The 22,907-nt window shown below is 39.8% G+C and overlaps 3 protein-coding genes across 3 annotated transcripts; all 3 read left to right on the forward strand.

Moving 5' to 3' along the window:
• The first annotated feature begins 3,216 nt into the window (after nt 1-3,216).
• Nucleotides 3,217-5,560, forward strand: LOC139745404 (tubulin-specific chaperone C-like). The gene has a single exon (XM_071655795.1). The coding sequence runs from the start codon at nt 3,217-3,219 to the stop codon at nt 4,270-4,272; it is 1,056 nt and encodes a 351-aa protein (XP_071511896.1). The 3' UTR covers nt 4,273-5,560.
• Nucleotides 5,561-10,612: 5,052 nt separating this feature from the next.
• LOC139745406 (photoreceptor outer segment membrane glycoprotein 2-like) lies at nt 10,613-13,059 on the forward strand. Its single transcript, XM_071655798.1, has 3 exons — nt 10,613-11,190; nt 11,782-12,016; nt 12,910-13,059. Exons 1-3 carry the CDS (start codon nt 10,613-10,615, stop codon nt 13,057-13,059), a joined length of 963 nt encoding a protein of 320 aa, XP_071511899.1.
• Nucleotides 13,060-15,513: 2,454 nt separating this feature from the next.
• LOC139745407 (uncharacterized) lies at nt 15,514-20,976 on the forward strand. Its single transcript, XM_071655799.1, has 3 exons — nt 15,514-16,076; nt 16,891-17,125; nt 19,903-20,976. The coding sequence occupies exons 1-3, from the start codon at nt 15,514-15,516 to the stop codon at nt 20,974-20,976; spliced, it is 1,872 nt and encodes a 623-aa protein (XP_071511900.1).
• Nucleotides 20,977-22,907: the final 1,931 nt, after the last annotated feature.

Here is a 22,907-nt window from a genome sequence, read left to right on the forward strand (position 1 = left end):
TGTCCCCGCCGGAAGTAGCATTTACTATCAAAATGTACTATATAGGTCAAAAGATCAAGGTCAAAGGTCAAAGAAGTCAAAGGTCAACATTCTGTGTAGAAGTCTTGAAGCCCTCACCTAGTGCCATCACATAAAGCAAACGGAATCAAAATCCGGTTACAAATGGCGAAGGAGTAGCATTTTGTAGCCAATGTACAATATAGGTAAAAAATCAAGGTCAAAGGTCAAAGAAGTCAAAGGTCAAAATTCTGTGTAGAAGTTTTGAAGCCCTCTCCTAGTGCCATCACATAAAGCAAACGGAATCGAAATCGGGTTACAAATGGCGAAGGAGTAGCATTTTGTAGCAAAATGTACAATACAGGTCAAAAAATCAAGGTCAAAGGTCAAAGAAGTCAAAGGTCAAAATTCTGTGTAGAAGTGTTGAAGCCCTCACCTAGTGCCATCACATAAAGCAAACGGAATCGAAATCGGGTTAGAAATGGCGAAGGAGTAGCATTTTGTAGCAAAATGTACAATATAGGTCAAAAAATCAAGGTCAAAGGTCAAAGAAGTCAAAGGTCAAAATTCTGTGTAGAAGTTTTGAAGCCATCACATAAAGCACACGGAATCGAAATCGGGTTAGAAATGGCGAAGGAGTAGCATTTTGTAGCAAAATGTACAATACAGGTCCAAAATCAAGGTCAAAGGTCAAAGAAGTCAAAGGTCAAAATTCTGTGTACAAGTTTTGAAGCCCTCACCTAGTGCCATCACATAAAGCAAACGGAATCGAAATCGGGTTAGAAATGGCGAAGGAGTAGTATTTTGTAGCAAAATGTACAATATAGGTCAAAGGTCAAGGTCAAAGGTCACGACTGAAATTCTGTGTAGAAGTTTCAAAGCTCCCATGTAGTGCTATCATATAAAGCAAACAGAATCAAAATTGGCTCATAAATGACAGAGAAGTAGCAAATTGAAGATTTTGATCACACACGGACGGACGGACGGATGGACACACGGACACACACACGTACGGAGCCCGTTTCATAGTCCCCTGCTCGAACTCGTTCGGCGGGGACAACAAAACAAAAAGAAGAAGAAATTATCAAACAGGGGGAAAAGCTATTGCCACATGTGTATAGGTACCTAGAGAACATAAGATGGTTTTTGTTCATAAACATACAGTCTAATGTATAAGGCCAGATGCACAGAAATTCATTATCCTTTTCTACTCAATAAAATGTGTTAAAATCAATATGCCTACCATGCAAACACTACTAAAGATATAGTGCATCCTATCACCAAAAGGGAGGGCTAATATCACATAAATTACAAAAGTAGGCAATTCAATCTGCGTGTTTTGAAAATGCCTGTATTTGGTAATTATCCCTTTTTTGGTGTAAATACCGAAGAAAAATATGTGAACAAAATTCAAAGTTTATTGAAGTTTGCTCAAAGTGAAGTGATTTGGCAACACCATGACTTCCGTCATGAGATGCAATGTGTGGGGTTGTACATGATGTGCTGTACAAATCGTATCAAAGTGCACATGATGTAGAAATCTAAGACGGTGCATATAATAGATATACTACCATCTAACGCTGCACACTGGCACTGGTCTGACGGTCCAGGACCAGTAAAAGCCACTGTCGGCCCAGTAACTTTTTCAGGAATGGACCAGTAAAAAATCTGAAAAATTGGGTACCTTCTGGGCCCCATTTCATAAAAAGTTGAAATGATAACAACTCTTGCTGGAATGGAAATTGTCATAGTAACGACAAGAATCTAGCTTCCTGATTGGCTGTTTCTATGGGAAGTTGCCATTACAGCAAGAGTTGTCATCCTAACATCTTTTATGAAATGGGGCCCTGGTCTGACAGACAGGTTGGACCAGCAGAAAAAATTGGCTAGTGTACAGCCCTGTACTATCAGACGACAAAACACTGTCCCCTAAATGATGAACTGATTAAAGGACATAACTTGGTCTCTGGAACAGCCTACACCATGATAGATGAGGTCAACCCACCATTCTTTGAACTGGATGCCTTCAAATCAGTGCTCTCTAGTTTTAAATAAGTCCAAGGGCAAGGGAATGATTTACAATGCTTCAACCCATACAAACCAAATTTAAATAACCCTTTTGTGCGTTGAGAAGTACACACCTTTCTATTTAGATTATTTCTCACTACTTATAGCAGTCTCACCAATAACAGTTTGTGTAAGTGTACTCTTCTGAGGTTTTCGACACAGCACATCCCAATATGGATAAAGATTCATTTAGAATAAAAAGGAAAAGGCAGTTTCATTGACTTTGACTTTGTGTGAAAGCAAATATACCATAGTATAGTAATACCACTGACCACATTGCATTGGGATATAGGTTGAATAACTAAACACAGCAGTACTGTCTCTAGACAACACTGTTCGCTGTTCCACGCCGTGCTTTGCACAGCGTGGCGTCTGGTCGGGCTGCATCAGGCATAGGCATCCCCACAAAACAACTTTATAATAAAATTTTATACAAAAAGGCTAGCCACAGTCCAGTACAGAATAATCTATATATGGGACTGACATATTAGCAAGCACGTCTTTCGCGAGTTCGGTGCGTGCATTATTACTGCAGTTGCTCACAACAATTAATCATTCAATCAATGCAAATTCGTCGAAAACAGCGCATAGCAATCATTTCACTTCATGAGCATGAAATTGACAGAGAATTAATATCAACCTTATACAGATCCAAGACGGAGACGTGCGTCGTTACGTTCCCCGTTGTGATTGCATTTACAAGCTCTGCCGATCTCTACCTCGTATCTCTTTTCTTCATGAACTCTGTTTACATTCCTAGACGTATCAAAAGTCAAATGCAATATTTTAGACCATAGTTTACAAATTAAATTGCATAATTGTGCAAAAATAGATTGCATTAATTTTTTAATATCTGTTTTTTAATTATAATTAGTAGATTAAATTCATTTTATGTAATGATTTTGATATAATTAGGTAAAATTATTTTTGCCGTGACTGAAAAAAGTCTAGCCATCGATCTCTGCCCCAGCGAGTCGAGCGATCGTGAACGATTACAAATGACAACGATCCATGTCCGTCCTCCACAATCCGAGCAAGGGGTCGTCGTATCAGTACGCGCAAAACGGTGTGCAAGTTTATTGGATCCAGACGCGATCCCGACACAAGACAACAGGAGTGATCGTAAGATCGCATGCGATGAGTCATGTCATCATGGCGACCTACGTGGAAGTAACGGACACGATCAAGTGCCAACCCACGGCGCCCAGTCACTCAGTTTCGAACGGAAAGATGGAGAAAAAGGACAAGATTCCTGAGGCGCTCGTCAAACGTCATGAAGCAAGGTTAGCAAGATTGGAAAAACAGAAGGAAGAACGCGAGAATTCGACTGTCCAAACGGAGAGTGCCGAGTTCTTCAGCAAAACTTTCCATGCAGAGAAGGCTGTGATCGAGGAGCGCTTAGCAACTGCAGAGAACGTGGATAAGTCCAGTTTGAACGATTTCTTTGACGATTTGACAGAATTGGCACAGAAATTACAGAAGTATGTGACAGACACCTCTCCTTTCCTACCTTCATACGATATACGCAATTCTCAAGAACAGTTATCAAAGCTGATAAAAGATATCAATGAAAAGAGAGATGTGTTGATGCCGAAGAAGAAGTTTGCATTCAAGGCGAGAAAGAGGGGAGAAGAGCAGACGATTCAACAGCCGAGGAAGATTGGAACGGATGATGTCGATGCTGCGAAACCGCTGAATGTGATGACTGCTAATGCCTGCGGATTCTCCAATCGCACCGCTGAGACGCTATGTCTTAGTGCAGAGGAAATGCACGCGAAGGATGTCGGTCTCTCCAACCTCACTTCCTGCGTCGTCAAGTTGCAGGGCTGTCCCAGTGCTCTGCACATCAGCAACATCACCGACTGCAAGATCTTCTGCGGGCCCATCCCAGGTTCGGTGTTTGTCGACAGGTGTCTCAACAGCACACTGGTTCTCGCCTGCCAACAGCTGCGGGTGCACAACACGAGCGGCACAAGGTTTTACATCCACGTGACAAGCAGAGCCATCATCGAGGATACCTCCATGGTGTCGTTTGCGCCTTTCAACTGGAAGTACGATGGCCTAGAGCAGGACTATGAACGCAGTGGTCTTGATAGGAGCAAAAATGCTTGGAATGACATCGACGATTTCAACTGGTTGGCACATAACAAACGCTCGCCCCATTGGGACCTGATTCCAGAGGCAGACAGAGTACAGAAATGGGACTGATAGTGCCCACGTTTGATTGTTATATTGACTACAGTTTTTGCATGTTGGTCAGACAGTTCCTTTCGTATTACAAATCAGCGATGACAGTACAAATTGTGTGACATCAGAGAAAAGTAGATCTATCATTTGTTATAACTACATGTGAGATGAGACAATCTCTGCTCTTGGCAAAACCGTGAATGTGAAAAGGTCTCAACAAGAAACGACAGCATTTTCAGTCATGAATGACAATCTCCGCAAATTCAACGTTTATTGTAAGATGACACAGTCTATAAATGTATGCCATGTGGTAGTCATCATCGTAGTGCACTTGTAGCATTCCCCCAATGATCAGAATGATGTCAGTCAGCTTCGGCAGTTGTTTCATGGATCACAGTTTCTGATTAATGTCTTTCAGGCTTGGTGAATTGCATACCAGAGAGTTGTGAAGTACATTGTAGTTGAGAAATTGCACAAGCTGAGTTACATACAGGAAGCATATTATCCCCTCTGTTCACTGGTACTGGTGGTCTAACACACAAGACAAAAATTATGTTTACCAAGATGCATCTACATATATTGCAAAAAGTGTCTTGGTATAGTGTTTTAAAGCTTATAATGAACATTCACTTTGTTCAACAGAAAAAAAAAGCCACATGAAGCTAAAACACATGTGTAGAATGCAGAATGGTGACGCTGTGAATGAGTACCATGTGACAAGTCTCTCTCCAATACATGCATAGCAGTGGAACTTTGTGATAAGTGTTCAAGAAAGTGCATGATGTTCATGGATTTGCCTTGTTTGTTGTAAAGTGTATGCCTGTGCAGTATTATGTGCCTTCTTGTAAACAGGTTATCATTTACCAGATTGTTATCTTGGCTGTTTACAATTGCATGAGAGGTATACCAGTTGGCACTGTATATGAGTACACTGTAGTAACCAGAATACTAGTAGACCGATTACTGATAGTATTCAAATTCATGGATATGTCTGGTTTGTTGTACCTGGCCAAGATTATTCATGATTCCATGAGTTTCTTTGATTTCTACCTCTTATGGTTCAATTATTTTGCAGCATTCACAAAACTAGTAACACCATTGTTTTTGGTGAAGGATGTTGGCCTGTATGATAATGGTCTTTTGAATGAACTTGCCTTCCATGAGTAAGGAACTCATTTACATGTCCCAGTTTCATACAAGAAGTACAAGTTTGTACTTTCAACATAATAACATCAGTAGTATTACAGTATGCCATGTTATCTACAGTACATCTTCCTCATGAATGCATACAGTGTGTATGGAATTTCCATCATCGTATGAGAAGACAGAATTTTCAGGGTTTTTTGTCCTTTTTTCTGACGAGACCCCTGTGATGTAATCTGGCAACATTGAAGAGACGAAGATGATGTGTTTAAACAAAATAATGATTCCAGGTACATGCTTACATTGTACAGACCATGAACCATCAACACTTCACAAGTATACACTGTATACATTATAAGTATGGATGCTGTATATTGTGTGTATGTTCAGTTTTCGTGTTCTAGAATTTTTTCCCTCAGCAGTTGCTCTTTGCAAGTGTGTGCCTACTCCTCGTCATTGCTTGAAAGCGATGGAGTGTACATGTATATGGAAATCTTTTTTGCGCAGGAACATACATACAGGTACTCATCATAAAATTGTAAATGTTCTGGAATTGTCCAAATCAATTTTTAATGTGGTATGATGCAAATGCAACGACAATCCATATTTGTGTATATAGTCATTGGATCATCTGCAATGTTGATACATCTTTTAATTGGTTAAAAATTGATTATTGTTTGATTTGAATTTGCTCATTTTGTTATCCCTTCTCTATGCCCATTTCCTTTATGATAATTACACTTCAATAATAGTACTACAGAATAAAAAAATTGTGTACAATGTATGTACATACTTGTATGTACACATTGCTTGCAGAGCTGCAATGCCATTATAACTGAGGTATACATTGATGTGATGTAACGGTAGAGGAAGCCCCTGTGATATTTGTAAGACTTCTCATCCATTTCCATAAGTGAAGCTAGCAGCTGGTCATTTCCCATTTGTAATTATGAAAAATAAATGAAAAAATGTTTCTTCTCCATGTACATTACACTGTCTTGCTGGGCACAAGCACATGCCAACATTTGTCAGTTGCAAGTTGTGGTTGTACTTACCATACATTGGTGTAAAAAAGATGTGATTCATCGATATTATCATCATATATCTGAATAAACGTTAAAAAATCAATATGGTGTTCATTGTTTGCATATGGGAGTGTACACAAGGTTGTGTTACTTTGATTGTGTATGGGTTTGATTGCATTGTGACAGAGGTCAAACTTCAAAATGAAAACAAATGTAGACCTCACGACATACAATGTACATGTTCAAAGTAGGCCTATTCTTTATGACTGATTGAACAGTGGGTGGGTGTACTATAATGTATTTCAATAAAGCTTTCCCCCTAAATAAAGCAGTATGCATAATGAGTGGGGTTTGTTACATAATAATTGTATAGATTGTATTCTTAAGAGTGTAAAGTTAACATGTTGTTGAAAGAGAACACTTGAAATGCTCCCCTTCCCCCCACAGAAGACAATGTTTTCCCTTCTTTGTTCCTCATCGCTTCTCTTTTTTCATTGGTATCATGATATTCGCCAAGTTATGCAACTAGACATGGTTATAAATACACACACAAAGATACAAACATTGATCTATCTACCTATCTACCTATCTCTTTATCGATCGATCTATATTGATCTATCTATCTATCTATCCATATCTACATATCCATCTTTATATAGGGTCCTAACTATTGATACATCATATATATATGTATATGTATATATATATATATATATATATATATATATATATATACAGTTAAAATTATTCATACCTCTGGGAAATTTTTAGTTTTGAGCAGATATCTTACAAGTAAAGGAAGGAGTGATGGTGATTGGGTGTTATATCTCAACATTTCTATTGTTATGCAAATGACTTGAAACTGGAATTCATGTCATTTTATAGAGGACAAATAAGAGTAAAAAGTAAACACCAAATCACCATCACTCCATCCTACATTTGTAAGAAATTCAAAACTAATTATTTCTCAGGGGTATGAATAATTTTGTTGTTAACTGTACATGTGTGTGTGTGTGTGGGTGTGTGTGTGTGTGTGTGTGTGTGTGTGTGATGAATAGTACTGTTCACAGCTCAGTTTGTTTTCAAAGGAGTTATCAAGCTGAAATTACTGACATAACAATGACAATAAAACATTTGGTATATTATGGAACTTTATACATTTCTTTCAAAACAATCTTGAAAGAAGAAGAAAAAATTGGGGACAATAAAGATAATATAAGTACATTTTCCTAAGTAACCTGATGGCCTGATTAAACTCAATTTCCTCTTTTCAAGACTCGCTAAGACGGAGGTATCTGAATTGTGATTTCTTGAGAGCTTGTCAACCCCCACTCCCACACAAAATGGATGACTGTGTCAAAACACTTCCAGACAATGATCAAAGACTTTTGGAGAGCTCGTTGCGGGGTCATTGCAGAAGGGGGCGTCATTCATGAAACTTGGCCAAATCATTGAAGAATGAGAAATAGAGAAGTGATTTTCAAATTTCGCAGCTATTTTTCAGAAGTTCCCTTGAAATCTTAACCATTCTTTTTCAGAAGTTTCCTTGAAATCCTAACCATTCTTTTTTTTTAATGAAATGTAGAAGAAATTGTTTCCTTGGTATCAAAGTGTGTATTGATTCTGTGTGTGTGTGTGTGTGTTATTTTTGTTTGTTTTTTGTTCTTTGCAATGATTGCTTATAAAAGAAGGAAGTGACAGTCGCTTAGTTGTCAACTGCAGACATGGTGTGAAGGTGATAAATTATGCATACAGAAACACAAATAATGCCTCGCCATCAATCAGATTCACGTGGTGTCATAGCAACTGGAATGAAAATATTGCGGCGTTAACGTCGTCTCAGACGATGAGGGCGACGTCATTTTAGGTCTTCGGCTGACATTCTTTGAGCTTTACACTCATTTAACACTCATGTCATCCGGTTATCTCTTTTTGAAACTGTACCACATGCCTCCTAATATATCTTCGCGGATTCAGCAGGCAATGATTACAGCACTTGAACTGACCATGCTGAAAATGGCAATCTTCGGTGACCAATGATACATGTATTCCTCTTCCTACCCCTCCACCCACCATCCCCCCCCCCCAAAAAAAAAAAAAAAAAAATGCAAGAGAACTAGAGATCCATAAAGTCCATCAACACTTTTTCATCGTTCATCCAGAAAACACGGGGCGAACGCTCACTCATCGGTTCAGTCACCGCGTCATTCTCGACAACTTCCTCAACTGCGTAAGTTCCACTAGCGCCCTCTTCGGTGGTTAGACTTGAAACTCTTTCAGGTGACGACACATCCATCATATCCGTCCCTGGATCCTGGCTGATGTCCCAGAAATCAGGGGTTTTTACTTTTTGCTTTTTTGCTTCCTTTACGGTTCGACGTTCTGCAGAGGAAAGGGTTCCAGATACCTGTTCTCGTGTCATCGACGATCTAGAGTCCGACGTCGCATGGTGCTGGTGGTCGTCGAAGCCTTCGCATAGGGGCCTATGGGGATGAACGCGAGGTTGACACGGTGCGAAAACTGGCGCTATAACAACGTCTCCGTCTCCTGCTGATCTGCCCGCAGCCGCGGCCCCGGAATGACCGTCTGAAAGCGACATGTTGGACGTCGATGCGTCTTCTGCGGCAATGAATTTGTCTGCCGAGACGAAGTCATCTCTGAAGGCTTCGACGCCGGCACGTTTGGTGGAGTGTCGTGTTCGACCGACCACAGCACCCATCACAGCTGGTCCACCTCGTCAGATGAGGGAATCTCGTCTTAAATCGATGAGAATGGCATGAAAATTTACATCAGTTTCAAATGGGAAGAAGATCTTTGTTTTCCGGGATGCAAAGCAACCAATTTGATTTGAAAATGACGTATAAGAGAGAAAAACAGTGATAATGCGGACGTTATTTTATAAGAAAACAGTATTGATTTCTTTCATGTAAATAATGTGCAAGATTATAACGAGTTCAAGTGTATATTGCCACGAAATTAATGTTCAAGTTAACGTGAATAGATAAAAGAATAAATCAAGCAAACAACCAAACCAAGCCGCGTGTTGTGAAGTGATGACACACTCTATTAACATGACCATGATGACTTTGATCAATATCACTTTTATTAATCAAAACATATGAAAGTTTAATATCCGATAACTCCCTCATCGTAGGTCCCATCATGGATACGAGAAATCATTCAATGCCTTCCTTGTGAGCAAATTATTTGTAACAAAGAATAATCTACTTCGTTTTCTCCTTTTTTTTTCTTCAGAATAAAAAATTTGCAACCTCAGCTGTTTGGTGACGTAGGCCCCCTACACAGCTCATGAGCAATCCTAATATTGTATATTAATGACTTCGTTAAGCGCCTTCGGTGTAGTTTTATAGGTCCCCTATCTCTACGCACATAAAAAAGTTGTGAAAAACAAACGACCAGTATATCAGATGATATGATACCAGATATGACTGACGAATCGGTTTGAAAAACAACTGTAACAAAAATAACACGGGAAATGGCTCATACTGGTATTGTGGTGAGACCCTATCCTGGGGATGAAGAGATCATTGTTTATCAACCTATTATAATAGTCCACTGATTTTATGTCTTTATGTAGTATAGTTCTTAACTTCCAGCATGATCATGGATGATCATCATCACCAACATCGTCATCACTAGCACCGCCACTACAACCATCGGAACAGCGAGATATTTTGTTGCCCTTGGCTAAAAGATGATGCAAAGATAGCACAAGTATTGCCATTTAAACTATACTGAACGTATACCTACCAACAAACTTCGGGGTATAAGCGTTGAGGAAATATTCAGATGAGTCAGACTCAAATTGAACTCTTGATAGAAATGAGAAAATCTTCAACAAAAATAGTCTGGGAAAGTCAGCACTGCACCACCAAAGAAGAAGTAGATGACTGTGCAAAGAGATTTTATAATAATCTCTGTGTTGAGATACCAAAAGCGCACGCTTTGGGGTCTTTGGATGCACGATTGTAAATCACTGCGTTGAATCTTGCATTATACGCGAGAATCTTATGCGCCATGACGCGCTATACTTTACTCACATCGAACTCAAACTGCTTTATTGTATGCGCGGGACTGTATATAGATATCAAATCATTACGTACAGAGCGTGCCAAATGACCTAACTTTGAAGCCTTTGTGGTATTTTATCAATAGCTATAGTCGTCACCTCCATGCCGAAGCAGGCTGTCTTACCATGCCGGATGACCGAGGAGTGTCGACAGCGTCTCAGCTCCTTCCTCATCGTCCTGCTCGCTCTCGGTGTGCTCGGAGGCGTGGCGCTCATAGGTCTTGCCCTCTACATACGAATTCGTATTCGATCGAAGGCCAGTCTCATCGAGGGCTATGACTTCGACCAGCTGCCCATCGCCCTCCTCAGCGTAGGCGGCGTGACAGTGCTGTTCGACTTGATCGCCGCCAAGATCGCTTCCGACATATCGGACTCGTCGCGCAGGGAGAAACTCCGCTACGTCATGCTGGGGATGGTGGTCATCCTCTCCCTGGTCGACACCGGACTCCTCGTCGGTGGCTGCATGGCCTTCATCCAGCGTAGTCTCCTCACCAAGTCGCTCAACAACGGACTCATCACGGCTATGAGGGAGTATAAGAACGACATCAAATTGAAAGTAGAGATGGACCTTGTCCAGATGGAGTTCGGATGCTGCGGTAATAACGGCTACGAAGATTGGTTTGAGATTCAATGGATCAATGACAACTACCTCAACAGACAGAGCATGGGTAGAATTGGAAGGTAGGAGAGATTTGTTTTTATACAGATAATTTCATTTTTTTTCTTTTAATAAAGATTTTTCATCTCTTATGGAAGTCTCTAGAGCCTATAGCCATTCGATAGCAAGAAGAAAACTCCCAAAAAACGTATAGAAAGTGAAAACGTCAGAAATTATTGGCAACATAATCATATCAAATATATCAATACTTGCATGTCAGATCAGGCAAAAGAAAGTTTTTTTTTTTTTTTTCAAGAGGCACTAGTTATTTGATACCTGCACCCTTTTCAAATTTGAAAGGGGACAAATTTATTTCAAATGATTGTAATAATCAGACTCCTGATTAAACTTGAAAAGAGTATAAATCGCTGTATTTATTTGCCGGGTATCTCCTAAATTCCTTTTTAATGTCATTGATGTATGGCTTGCGATGACAATGCATGCAGTGATCGTAATTGATACGAAACTGTAGAACAGAGACTAATAAAGTCTTGTTGTTGAACATAAAGTATTGTAAATCCGGATGTCGACTCATTCAAACATGTTTCAGAGGGGATTCTTGTATGTACTCTTTTTTTGGGATTATTTCTTGTGTTACTTAATCATGTTAATAGAGACACGGAATCTGGCGAATTCACAAATGACGACACCCCGTTCTCCTGCTGCCATCCGAGGTCGGTGAGACCCTGTATCCACCATAACGTGCACGACAACGCCGCCCACTACCGATACGACTACGAGTTGAGCTACACGATCCACCGCACGGGATGCAAGCAGAGGCTGATGGAATACTACAATGCGAGGCTCAGTAACATCGGGTCTGGCGTCATGGGCTTGTTTTCTCTTCAGGTTCGCTACCTCGCTTTCTCACCCTCCCTCTCTCCCCTTCCCCCCCCCCCCCACCCCTCTGTAATCGTGTAGGTTCCATATAGTAAAGACAGTATCATCCTTAGAGTCCTTCTCATTGGTCATGAAATTCCATCCGAACTTTACTATTTTTATTTTGCATTGGAGCAGGCAGCGTCAAATTCAGAACCAGTCTGCACTGCATAAATACACTTTGACAATTAATAAGCGAAACGTTTCATGAATGATTTTTCTGTCATTCTTTTGGTCATACAAAGTTACCGTAATTTATGAGGTGCAATGTTTTACAATAATGATACCGAATAGACGATTATGATAATTATGCTGTGTACATTTTATAGTGGCGTATATTATGAGTGTAATGCCATTTTTAAAATTTCATGATATTATATCTGACAATTTCTTCTGGGAGCAGATACTTGATGGACGATTAGGGTAAAACACCAACCTCCCCTTCATGCTGGTCACGACCTGGAGAAACAAAAATAAACTGTCAGTGTATGACTACATCTGACATCCGTAAAATTGTCTATAGATGCTTGGTCGGAGGACAAAATGTTGCATTGATGTGTATCATTGTACAAATATTACTATAAAAGAATAGAAAAATCATTCATTCATCATTGCCACATCAAATTGGATCAACCAAACAGAAGCACCAATACAGTTAAAAAAATGAAGAAAAAAAGCCAAACAAACAGGCAAACATGCAAACAAACAAACAAACAAACAAACAAAACCCACAAATCTATCTCTCCGTTTATTGTCGAAAAGCCTGAAAGGGGGGGGGGGAGAGGAGTCAGTTAAAAGGTAAAAGATAAAAGCAAGGAATCTGACAATTTGATGTCACTGATTTGCTTTGTTTCTTTGTATAGTTTATCGCGCTCCTGTCAGCCCAGTACCTCAACTCGTCGATCTGCAATGCCTTGGATCGAGGCGATCCGGAGCGAACTGCCAAGGGGTGGATATTTGAAGAGTGCCCTCTTATTACTCTCTTCAAAGCCATCGCTGGGAATTTCGTTTAGAGAGGACAGGTTAGCTAAGGGACACGAGAGGAATAGAAACGAGAACTATTGCATGATAATGTTCGTCATCGATGATGGAACAAGGATATTAGCAGATATAATTATGAATTGACAGAATTTTATTGAATACATAGTAATATGGGAGGACAGTGCCTAGCTTAACCTCAACTGTAAAATTATTTCATGATTGATAACAAAGTGTAATCGCAGTGAAAAAAATAATGACCAAAATCCCAGGTTAAGGATTCACAAGAAAACATTATACTGATTGGTATAATATGTATTGCTTTCTGGCATTTTATTTTTCTGTTACTCTGACTGCAATGATGATGACGTGTTATACTCAACATTTAAAGCGAATATGAAATTTGATGTACCTGGCAATTGTTTTTATCACGCATGATGATCACTGTAAAATCGAATTTTATGGACCTTGTTTGATTTGAGCCAGAGCGATGTTTCAAAAATTAATGTTCGGTTTGTGATCGGGGTTATAATAGTATGTATGCTCGTCTGAGAGTTCGTAAAAAAATGGGCATCTTAATCCGTCTCATCTCCCTGCTCTGATATAATGGGAGGCAAGGATATTGATAATAACGTTGCGTGAGCACGATGTTATGCTCATGATTATGCGTTTGTGTTGAATGGATGTCGAGGGGAGCTGAGACGAATATGTATGGGCATGTAATCTTTTGGATGTGTTGGGAGCTTCCTCTTCTTTGTTTCGCTCTTCCTTTCTCTTTCTTCACGGTCTAGCTCTTTGATTATTCATTATCTCTTCCCAGTTCTTTCTTTCTCATAAGTTCTCACTTTCCCGCTGTTTTTCAGTATCTGTTTTCTTTGATTATATTAGTATTTGAGTATATTAATGGGTGTTTGGAGTCCATGTAAAGAACTGTGTTATGTCTTGGTTACGGCTTATAAGATACCAGATATTCTTATTGTAAGGGTTCTAGGCCTGTTTTTTAAAAAGATATAATCGATTTTAAATTTCCTTACTACACAGGCTGCCATAGACTTATGACAGAAATCAACTTTATAATCAATTTTACCTCTTCATAAAACAGGGCCCTGGTCTTGTAAGTCACTATCTTAACGTGTGTCATACGCTCTGTTCTAAGTTATTGGTGTAAAGGAATACCGCATTTTAATCAACAAGCTTGTTGCAACTAATAACCGGTTTTATTATCTGGTAGGCCTATGTACTTCCTTTCCATGGTTGACAGTAGTTTTCAAATTTGTTTGTATGTTTGTTTATGTTTTCTATTCAGGGCCTTTTTAAATGTGTCCGTAAAAAGACGCGTTCCCAATTGCCATTCTTTTTCATAAACCAACTGTCAGATTGATTTATAGATTTAAGCGTGACGTCATTAAATCAGAATGATGGGAAAATCGTGTTCAAGATGGTTGTCAATGGTGAAGTTTATAGTTCAAGTTAAAATTATGTTAGTCGCACGTATATTGACGGAAATTATGAATAAAGAGAGAGAGAGTGAGAGAGAGAGAGAGAGAGAGAGAGAGAAGGGGAGTGTGTGTGAGAGAGAGGGGGAAAGAGAAGGAGAGAGGGCGATGAGAAGTAAACGAGAGGTCTAGTTAGAAATATGAAGAGGGAGAACACTATTTCCTTTCCACATATACCTATAAGCACAAGATTTAATGATTCTTCTTTTGAAAAGTTATGAGTAAAAAAAATAATAACATCCTCCCTGAATAAGCCTTCCAGGGCCCCATTTCATAAAAGAGTTGGTATGATAGCAGCTCTTGCTGGAATGGCAATTGTCATAGTAACAGCAATAATCCAGCTTCCTGATTGGCTGTTGCTTTTGGAAGTTGCCATTCCAGCAAGAGTTGACATCCTAACATCTTTTATGAAACGGGGCCCAGGTCACCACTATACCTCACAGATCTTTGTCACTTTATAGCAGCCGTTGAAGAACAATTTAAATAAGGTAAGGAAAAATAAAATTGGGCTTTAAAATCAAATCAAAGGCAAAACCACGTATCATACGGAATATTTTGTATTGAACATCGGCTCTTATCATGACCATACATGTCCCCTGTTCCTCAATGACATCCTCAATCAATAATTTCAGTTTGGCCTCCTGAAATTTTCTCACTACTGATACCACTCCAAAGAGATTTTCTCCTCAAATCCGGGAAAAGCTCTGTGGTACCACTCATTACAAGGTTTTTGGTACCATTCACAACAGCAAGCTGAATCAGAATAACGCGCTTACGCGCTATTTGTTGGTATGCGCTAGGGGTAATCACCATTGTCAAGCGCGCATTCAGTTAAAAAAGCGCGCATACTTTCATCATCATTTTTCATTACATGAACACCTTGATGGCATCGCATCGTGGAGGCTTTGAATTCCTCGTTTGTTTGTTTATCTGACCCATGGGTGTAAAAGATAAAACTGGAATCAGGATGAATAATTTCCCAAGTCAAGAAAAATGTTTTTGGCCTGTGACCTGAGTGAGGGTTGTCGTCAAACTCTCGCCATCGTTCTCCTGATGATACACATCATCTGCTTCTTTTGTAGCACCGCTCTATGTGCTGTTGGGTTTTTTCTCCGTGTCAGTCTCGCGACCAAGGTCAACCTCATCGAGGGCTACGATGGCGACGTTCTGCCCGTCGTCCTCATGGCCGTGGGCGGATTCACGGGTCTCACCAACCTCGTCGGAAGCAAAATGGCTTTCGACATCGGCAAACCGCTGCGCAGGAAACGACTGCGGTGTCTGCTGGTCGCCCTCCTCGTTCTCTTGCTCGTTGTCCAAATCGCCCTGCTCACCGCGGGTATTATGTGTTTCGCCCATCGCCGTCATCTGGCAAAGTCTTTCCACAACGGACTCATCAAAGCCATGGAAAAGTTTCAGAACGATCACAAAATTCGGTACGACATCCACAAGCTCCAGATGGATTTCCGATGTTGCGGTAATGGCGGCTACGAAGACTGGTTTGACATACAGTGGGTCAGCAACGATTTCCTGGATCTCCAAAACCCAAACATTCAGAGGTATAGGCCTATATTAAGGGTTTCGAAAGTCTATTAAGTCTCTGAAGACAACAAGAACTGACTTTTTATTTTCTTGCATAGCCTGAACCGTTGCTAGATAGCATATATATATAGGCTGTATAGTTTGATCATGCATGTTCTCGACCATCTATTTTTAGATCGACCACCCTGAATATGAATCTGCGGTATTTTCTGCGGGTAAATTATTCCCCTTTTCTGCCACAGTGAAATGAAATTAAGTGCCTTGTCCGCCTTCTCGTGTACGAACTGTCCATTATAGCTCCCCCCGCCCCCACTTGCCCCCCCCCCCGAAAGTATATTCCTCCTTTAGAGCGTATGTCTATAAGTAACTGTTGTCTTTCATTGTTTTTCTTTGTTATTTGATAAACTTCAATCAAGTGATGATGGGGTTGAGCTGCTCTGCTTGTTGATGAAGCTGTATCTTCCACAATCCCCAGTGACCTGCAAACTATTCATATAAAGTGTTCAAATGTTGCATTATTTCCATCTATGCTTGTTTATGCGACAATTTTCATATTCTGTACGATTTATTACGTACATTCTGCCTTCCGTTTTATGTTGTTCTTTGCAATTAAATGTGATCAAGAGTACATATAACATCCACGTAAAAGTAAAAATCTGTTTGTAATTCTGCCAGTTATGTCACTGAGCAGATTTTTGGTAAAGACAGATTATATTATTCCGTCAAGAACTGTAACCTTTTTAGATACCAAAAGTTATATGTATTCCTTTCACCTTGTCTTTTTTTTTTTTGTTCTAATTGTCTCTCCTTTCATGTTTCCATTTTCTGCAGCAAGATGACGAGTGGACAGTATCTCAACGATGACGTCCCATTCTCATGCTGTCGGCCATCGTCGTCGAGGCCATGCGTCCACCACTTCGTGCACGATAACGACATCCATTACCGGTACGACTACGGCATCGACCTGACTCTCCATCGGATGGGATGCAAAACCAGCCTCATGGAGTACTTCGGATCGCGACTAGCCAGCGTGGGCGCGGTCACCATGGCATTGCTTGGGTTACAGGTATGTGCGTTTTTTTTTTTGTTTTTTTTTTAAAGGGAAACTCCACTCTACGCTCGCTTATAGTGAGAAGTTTGGCTTATAAAACAATCAGTCAGTTTATGGGTTCGTTGAAACCTGACACAAATAAGAGCGTTCATGGAAATTATGCAATGTGAATGTTTTGAATGTTTTAAAAGAAACAGTTATATCCATCCCGACCACTATAGATCTTCGTTTAAAAATGATATTCTATTTTTTCCTCTTTCCATACATTCACAATGCACAAAATAAGAATACCTTCACTATACACAGAATGACTGAATTGTATAAAACAAAACAAGACCATCGATCATGTCGATACAGAACATATACTGGAAAACACTTCATTGTTTAACTCAATTCATTGTTTGACTCAATTATCTAAGAACAAAAAACAACTTACAATGTATACCTTCATAAATCATATCACTCAATGAGCATAAAATTCAAACTTATACAGAGTCATGTCTTTTTTTTTACTCAAATAGCTTTTAATCGAAATCAAGGAAGATGTGAAATCATATTTCCCCCACTCCAATACCCAACCAGATGCAAATTAGACAGAAGCAACACTGTCCTCAGCTCTTTCAGTCATCCATTAATACGCACATCAGAATTTGTATAAAAACATTCTTTTTATAGATCATTCATTGCAAAACACCATTGTTAAAACTAAACCAGCTTGACGTGAGGGCTATTATATTGTTTTCTATTTTAGCTCACGTCAAAAAGGAACTTTACTGAAGGCTTGTGTGTGCAAGTGGAGACCTGTGAGATCATCTTTATTTATGTTGTCATCTAATTTGCTTAAGAGGCTTTGTAAACGGGAATTATAAGTCTTCGGACTTTTCACCCGTCTGTGTGTTTTTTGGATGGCAATAAACCTGATCAATTTTAATTTCAATTTCAAATTTCAATTTCAATTTTAATTTCAATGATGGTATTTTTAAGCGATATGAATAATAAGGGAAAACGGTGAAACGTCACGATTCAATGACTCTCTCAGTTCTGTCTGTGATCTTTTAATGAAATTTTCGCTATTCTGTATTTGTTACGTATACCTGTATAGGCCCTACTATAGGGAGAGTTAACATGAGTGCGGAATGTATTCAATGTATTCAGCGACTGTACAGTACTGGTTGAGATGGGGATTCTTGTTTTGAACATTCCTAAGTGAGATAATGAGAAACCTCTTATGAAATATGAAAGAGCATGTAATTTTAAGAAGGATTCAACGTTTATTTGATGAAAATTGGTTTTCAAATGATTGAGATATCCCAAAAAGTGATAATAATAAAAGGCGACAGGCCACAACTTTATCAGGATCTCTTTGTTTCACCTTGTTTTTGGATATCTCAGCCATTTCAAAACCGATTTTCATCAAATAAACTTTTGATACCACTTAGAATTGCATGCTCTTTGACATCTCATAGAGTGGTTTCTGAATATCTCGCAAAACATTAAAAGCTAAATCCTCACCTCGACCAGAACTGTACACACCCTTAAGTTCACGGTTGAATGCTATCATGCTGCATTGCATTTGTCTGTAAATTCCACTGGAGTCCCCTTGTTGTTTGCAGAAGACATAGTACATTGTAATCCGTTTGGAAACCAAAGTACACAATTCAAATAAGTCTATGTGAAATTGAAATCAATATGACATCACGAGTCTCCGTAAGCGCCAACACTGTATTCACATCTGTTCTGAAATGACGAAAAGTAAACTTCGCGGTGTAGAAAATAAGTGTTTATACAGCTGTTAAAATATGCAATAGAATTCAGTCACGTGGTTTTTTAGGAAGGATATTGTTATCATGTTGTTGTTGTTGTTTTTAAATATTATATGCACCTTTGGTAGAGAAATAACACTGTGATCATAATGATGATAATAATCTCTTCTTCTGTCGACAAATTGCGCGATTTGACATTCTCCAATGCCCTGTCGAAAACTGGGTTTGTCACGTCTTCCGCCAAACGAGAGTTTTGCATGAAGGAGATGTTTAGAAGCCATCACTGGTCTTCTAACGGTGTAGGCGTGACATCAACACTTGAGTATATATAGGCAACGCCCACAGAACACAGTTTCGTTTCCTGTTGTGCAATTGATCATTTTTTTCTTCCCATTAGATTGCAGCTCCCCAATCTAATTTTCGTTGTCGTAACAATATCGTAAAGTGAATGGAACATCTGGAACCAGCTCATAATGTGAGCCTCATATCATAAAAGATGAAAAGAAAAATGTGCTATAACGAGCTAGGCTATTGCTGCATATTCAAGGTGTTGCATCTTTAGCACTTTCTTTTTGCACGTCATATTTCGATTCTTGCTCATGGATCATCCATGTACGATTATCTTTAACAATGGCTCATGCGTAGCTCCATGGTTCATGCATGACCTATTGGATGATAGCGACTTTTTGCATCAGCCGTATAACTTCACTTAGTGTTCCCTGCTTTTTGTCTTCAAGGCATATGCTATGGTATTTAAAAAAAAACCAAAAAACTCCACAACATTTTCTTGGGGGAAAATTATTCCTTACGCTTCCCTCATTGAGAAAAGAAACAAATATAGGCACAAACAGCTCCTATATACAATGAGTGTATATTCGGCGTGAAATCCGATACGCGTCATACGTTGCACATTAAAATTGTGTATAAGCATAAATACATCAACATCTTCAACTTACGTAATGTGAAGACTAGGGTTTGCATACATTCTTATGTTTTTGTTTGTTTGCTTGTCTGTTTTTTACCTGCCAGACGGTGGCTTCTCTCCTGGTCCGATACCTACAGACATCGATCACGACAGCCATAGAAGGAGGTGACCCCGAGATGACATCACCCGGTTTCCTGTGCCCAGGAGGAGCGGCAGAGTCAGGGGCTGGAGGGGGCAAGGTTGTGAGAGGATCCCTGGACGATTTCAAAGCTCACGACTTGGACTTCGAAGATGACGACGACACCTTTATCGACGATTCGACGTTCGATGAAGAGAACTTTGAGGAACCGGTGTACGCGAATATTCAGGAGATTAAGGACGAACCGATTTACGCGAATATTCAGGAGTTTAGGGACGAACCAATATACGCGAATATTCAAGACGTTTCCGCGAATAAGGAAGAACCTATATACGCAAATATCATCGGCACAGCTGACAATATAGCCAATAAGCAGCAGATGACACCGCCTCAGCGGCCCAGCGCGCCTTCAAAAGCGAAACCACCGGAAGTTCCGTCACAGAGACCCAATAAGCCCCCACAGAGACCCAACAATCCTCCAAAGAGACCGAGCAATCCTCCACCCCAAAGAAATAAAGGAGCGCAGCCAAAGACTAGTACACCGAAAAAGACTCCACCACAAAAGTCTGTCAAAGGGACTAAAGGAGGCTCCCCATCCAAGCGGGACAAAAGTTTAGGCTCAGACAAAGCGAAAAGTCCTCAGAAAGCAAGTACAAAATCGAAGTCACCCGGAGCTAGAGGTTCGACCAAACGAGCAAAGACAACCAAACCGAGAGCAGGGAAGCAAAAAGTACGATCTTCAAGTAAGTCCAAGCCAGCGAAGGCCTCCAAAAAAATGACGAAGTCCCCGAAAACCAAGAGCGTCAAACGGAGCCCGAAAAGAAGCAGCGGTAAACAATCAAAGAAACGGAGATCGAAAAACAGGAACAACAACATTTCACCTGATTCGAGCGAGAGTTTCGTCTCGAGCGGGACAGACTCGGCCACTGAGAGCAGCGAGGACTCGAGCAGTGCAACTGACGCCAGTACCTACGATCTCGAGTCAGGCTCTAGTTCCGATGAGTCGGATCCTTCGAGTGAAACGCCATTATTGCAATGACTTCGACCACCATCTCAAAGTTTAGGGACAAAAGCAATACCCCCATTCCCTCATTTCCTCAAAAGTTTTGTGTTTGGACAACTTCATCGCTATGAGAAGTAGCCTATACCAAATCCGTATTTCAAAATACTCATGATTGTGGCCGTGATAGGTCAAAGAATTACGGTGTCTGAAATATCTTTCATTTTTGGTTGGTTTGCTGGAGACATTTCAGGTTGCCTAGAGGCAACGCGAAAGTGTGTAAACTTGTGGCCCATATGCGGTGATCTTGAAGTTCGTCTTCCAGATGTTAACCTGCACGAGATACCAATTCTATCTGAACAAGAAAACTGAGGTTCGTCCGGCAATACTGGCTAATATTCAGAGCATCTTTGGTATTTCGAAAAGACATAGAAAAGAAGTAAGTCTATATTTTGAGAAATGTATACCTGTACACTAAAGCATTTTGACACTGAAGTTCTGTGAGCTGAGAGTACATTTCCATAAATGATTTCTAAACAAAATCATTGTAAGAATTAAAAAAGGATCATACCGACATTCACATTATGGTTCACTGCTCAACAGCAGATAATATAATATGTGTTTGATCTAAGACATTATCTAACACCTACACTATCCTCTTCAGGCGAACTGTTGTCGATATTGAGAAAGAGGGTAATCGAGTGGGGGTCAATGCCCTACAACTCATTTACGCGCAGACGATTAGAGGCCTGCAATCGAGAAGCTCTTTGGGCGGTGTCCAGCCATCGCGGAGAACGATCGATATTTCTCCCGGGACGTGATCGGAACACCCATTGGCTCATTAAAATCGTCATGAACATTGAGTGTGGAGAGGACGCGCTGTGTCGAGAGACTTGTTTGTCTGATATGCGCCATCAACGTTGACTTCCTTTGGTTCGAACAAGTTCCTCTGTATCAGCTAGGCCATGCTGACCAAGCCGTATCAAGTATTTAGTGATGTCTAATTTTGCTTCTTTTTTGAATTCGCTCTGTCTTCTCTTGTTTGATTATTGGTGGGCGTTCTTGTTTTTGTCATGATCAAACATGTATTATTGAACCCTGTCTACTGTCTGGTCAAGAAAAAGAAATCGGTAGTCCTATAATTGCGATAGGATCATGTTGTGTTGAAGTTCAGACACAGGGAATGTATTCCAGGTTCAGAAATGAAATTCTATTTTTGAAGTCTTTACATCACCACGTACAAGACTGCTATTATGAAGACTGGTTCCAAGTGGGGAAGCGCTGTCATGATTTTAGTTGTTCACTGTCCCACATTTTCATGCTCTTTCAATATTGATGAATTTAACACACGATGGCTCTTCTTTGGAAATATTTTCCTTTTTTTTAAAATCACTTGAATGACTGAATACTTTTGTGCATGTCCAGTTATTAAAGGGGAACTTTTTCCGTTTATGGGTCAATATAAAGCGCAATTCCAATCCATGTCCAAACTGGCCTCAAGAAATAGAGTAGAACAAAACATCTGTCATTCCATGAGCACTCTATGTTGATGTCGTTTTAAAAACAACTTTGCAACTGTAATACTTTTCCTGTCAACGACTTATCAATCTTAAGCTGTCACAACTGCAAAATGATATCAAAGATGTCATAATTATCATTCGATTAATTTCAAAAGACGACAGTTTAATCAAGATTGATACTTGGGTCAATGGGACATTAAGTCCATTGATGTCTACGTTATCACCTTCACAACAGTGAGCATGACCAAAATATCTTTTTCCGTTAAAAAAACCGACAAAAATATATGGCGCTTAGAATTACAAAGCCTTAGGGTTTTGTTTTGTTATTTTGACATTTTTTCTGTAAATTATCATACATGTCTACGGCCTCCGTGGTGATCACGTCTATGATAATTATAATCACTATCGGCGCGTTGTCAATTACCGATATAAAGTCGCTGTTACCAGATC

Source organism: Diadema antillarum, unplaced genomic scaffold (assembly GCF_040938485.1).
Source record: "Diadema antillarum isolate AM-2024a unplaced genomic scaffold, OU_Dant_1.0 seq00001264_RagTag, whole genome shotgun sequence".
Lineage (NCBI taxonomy): Eukaryota > Metazoa > Echinodermata > Echinoidea > Diadematoida > Diadematidae > Diadema > Diadema antillarum.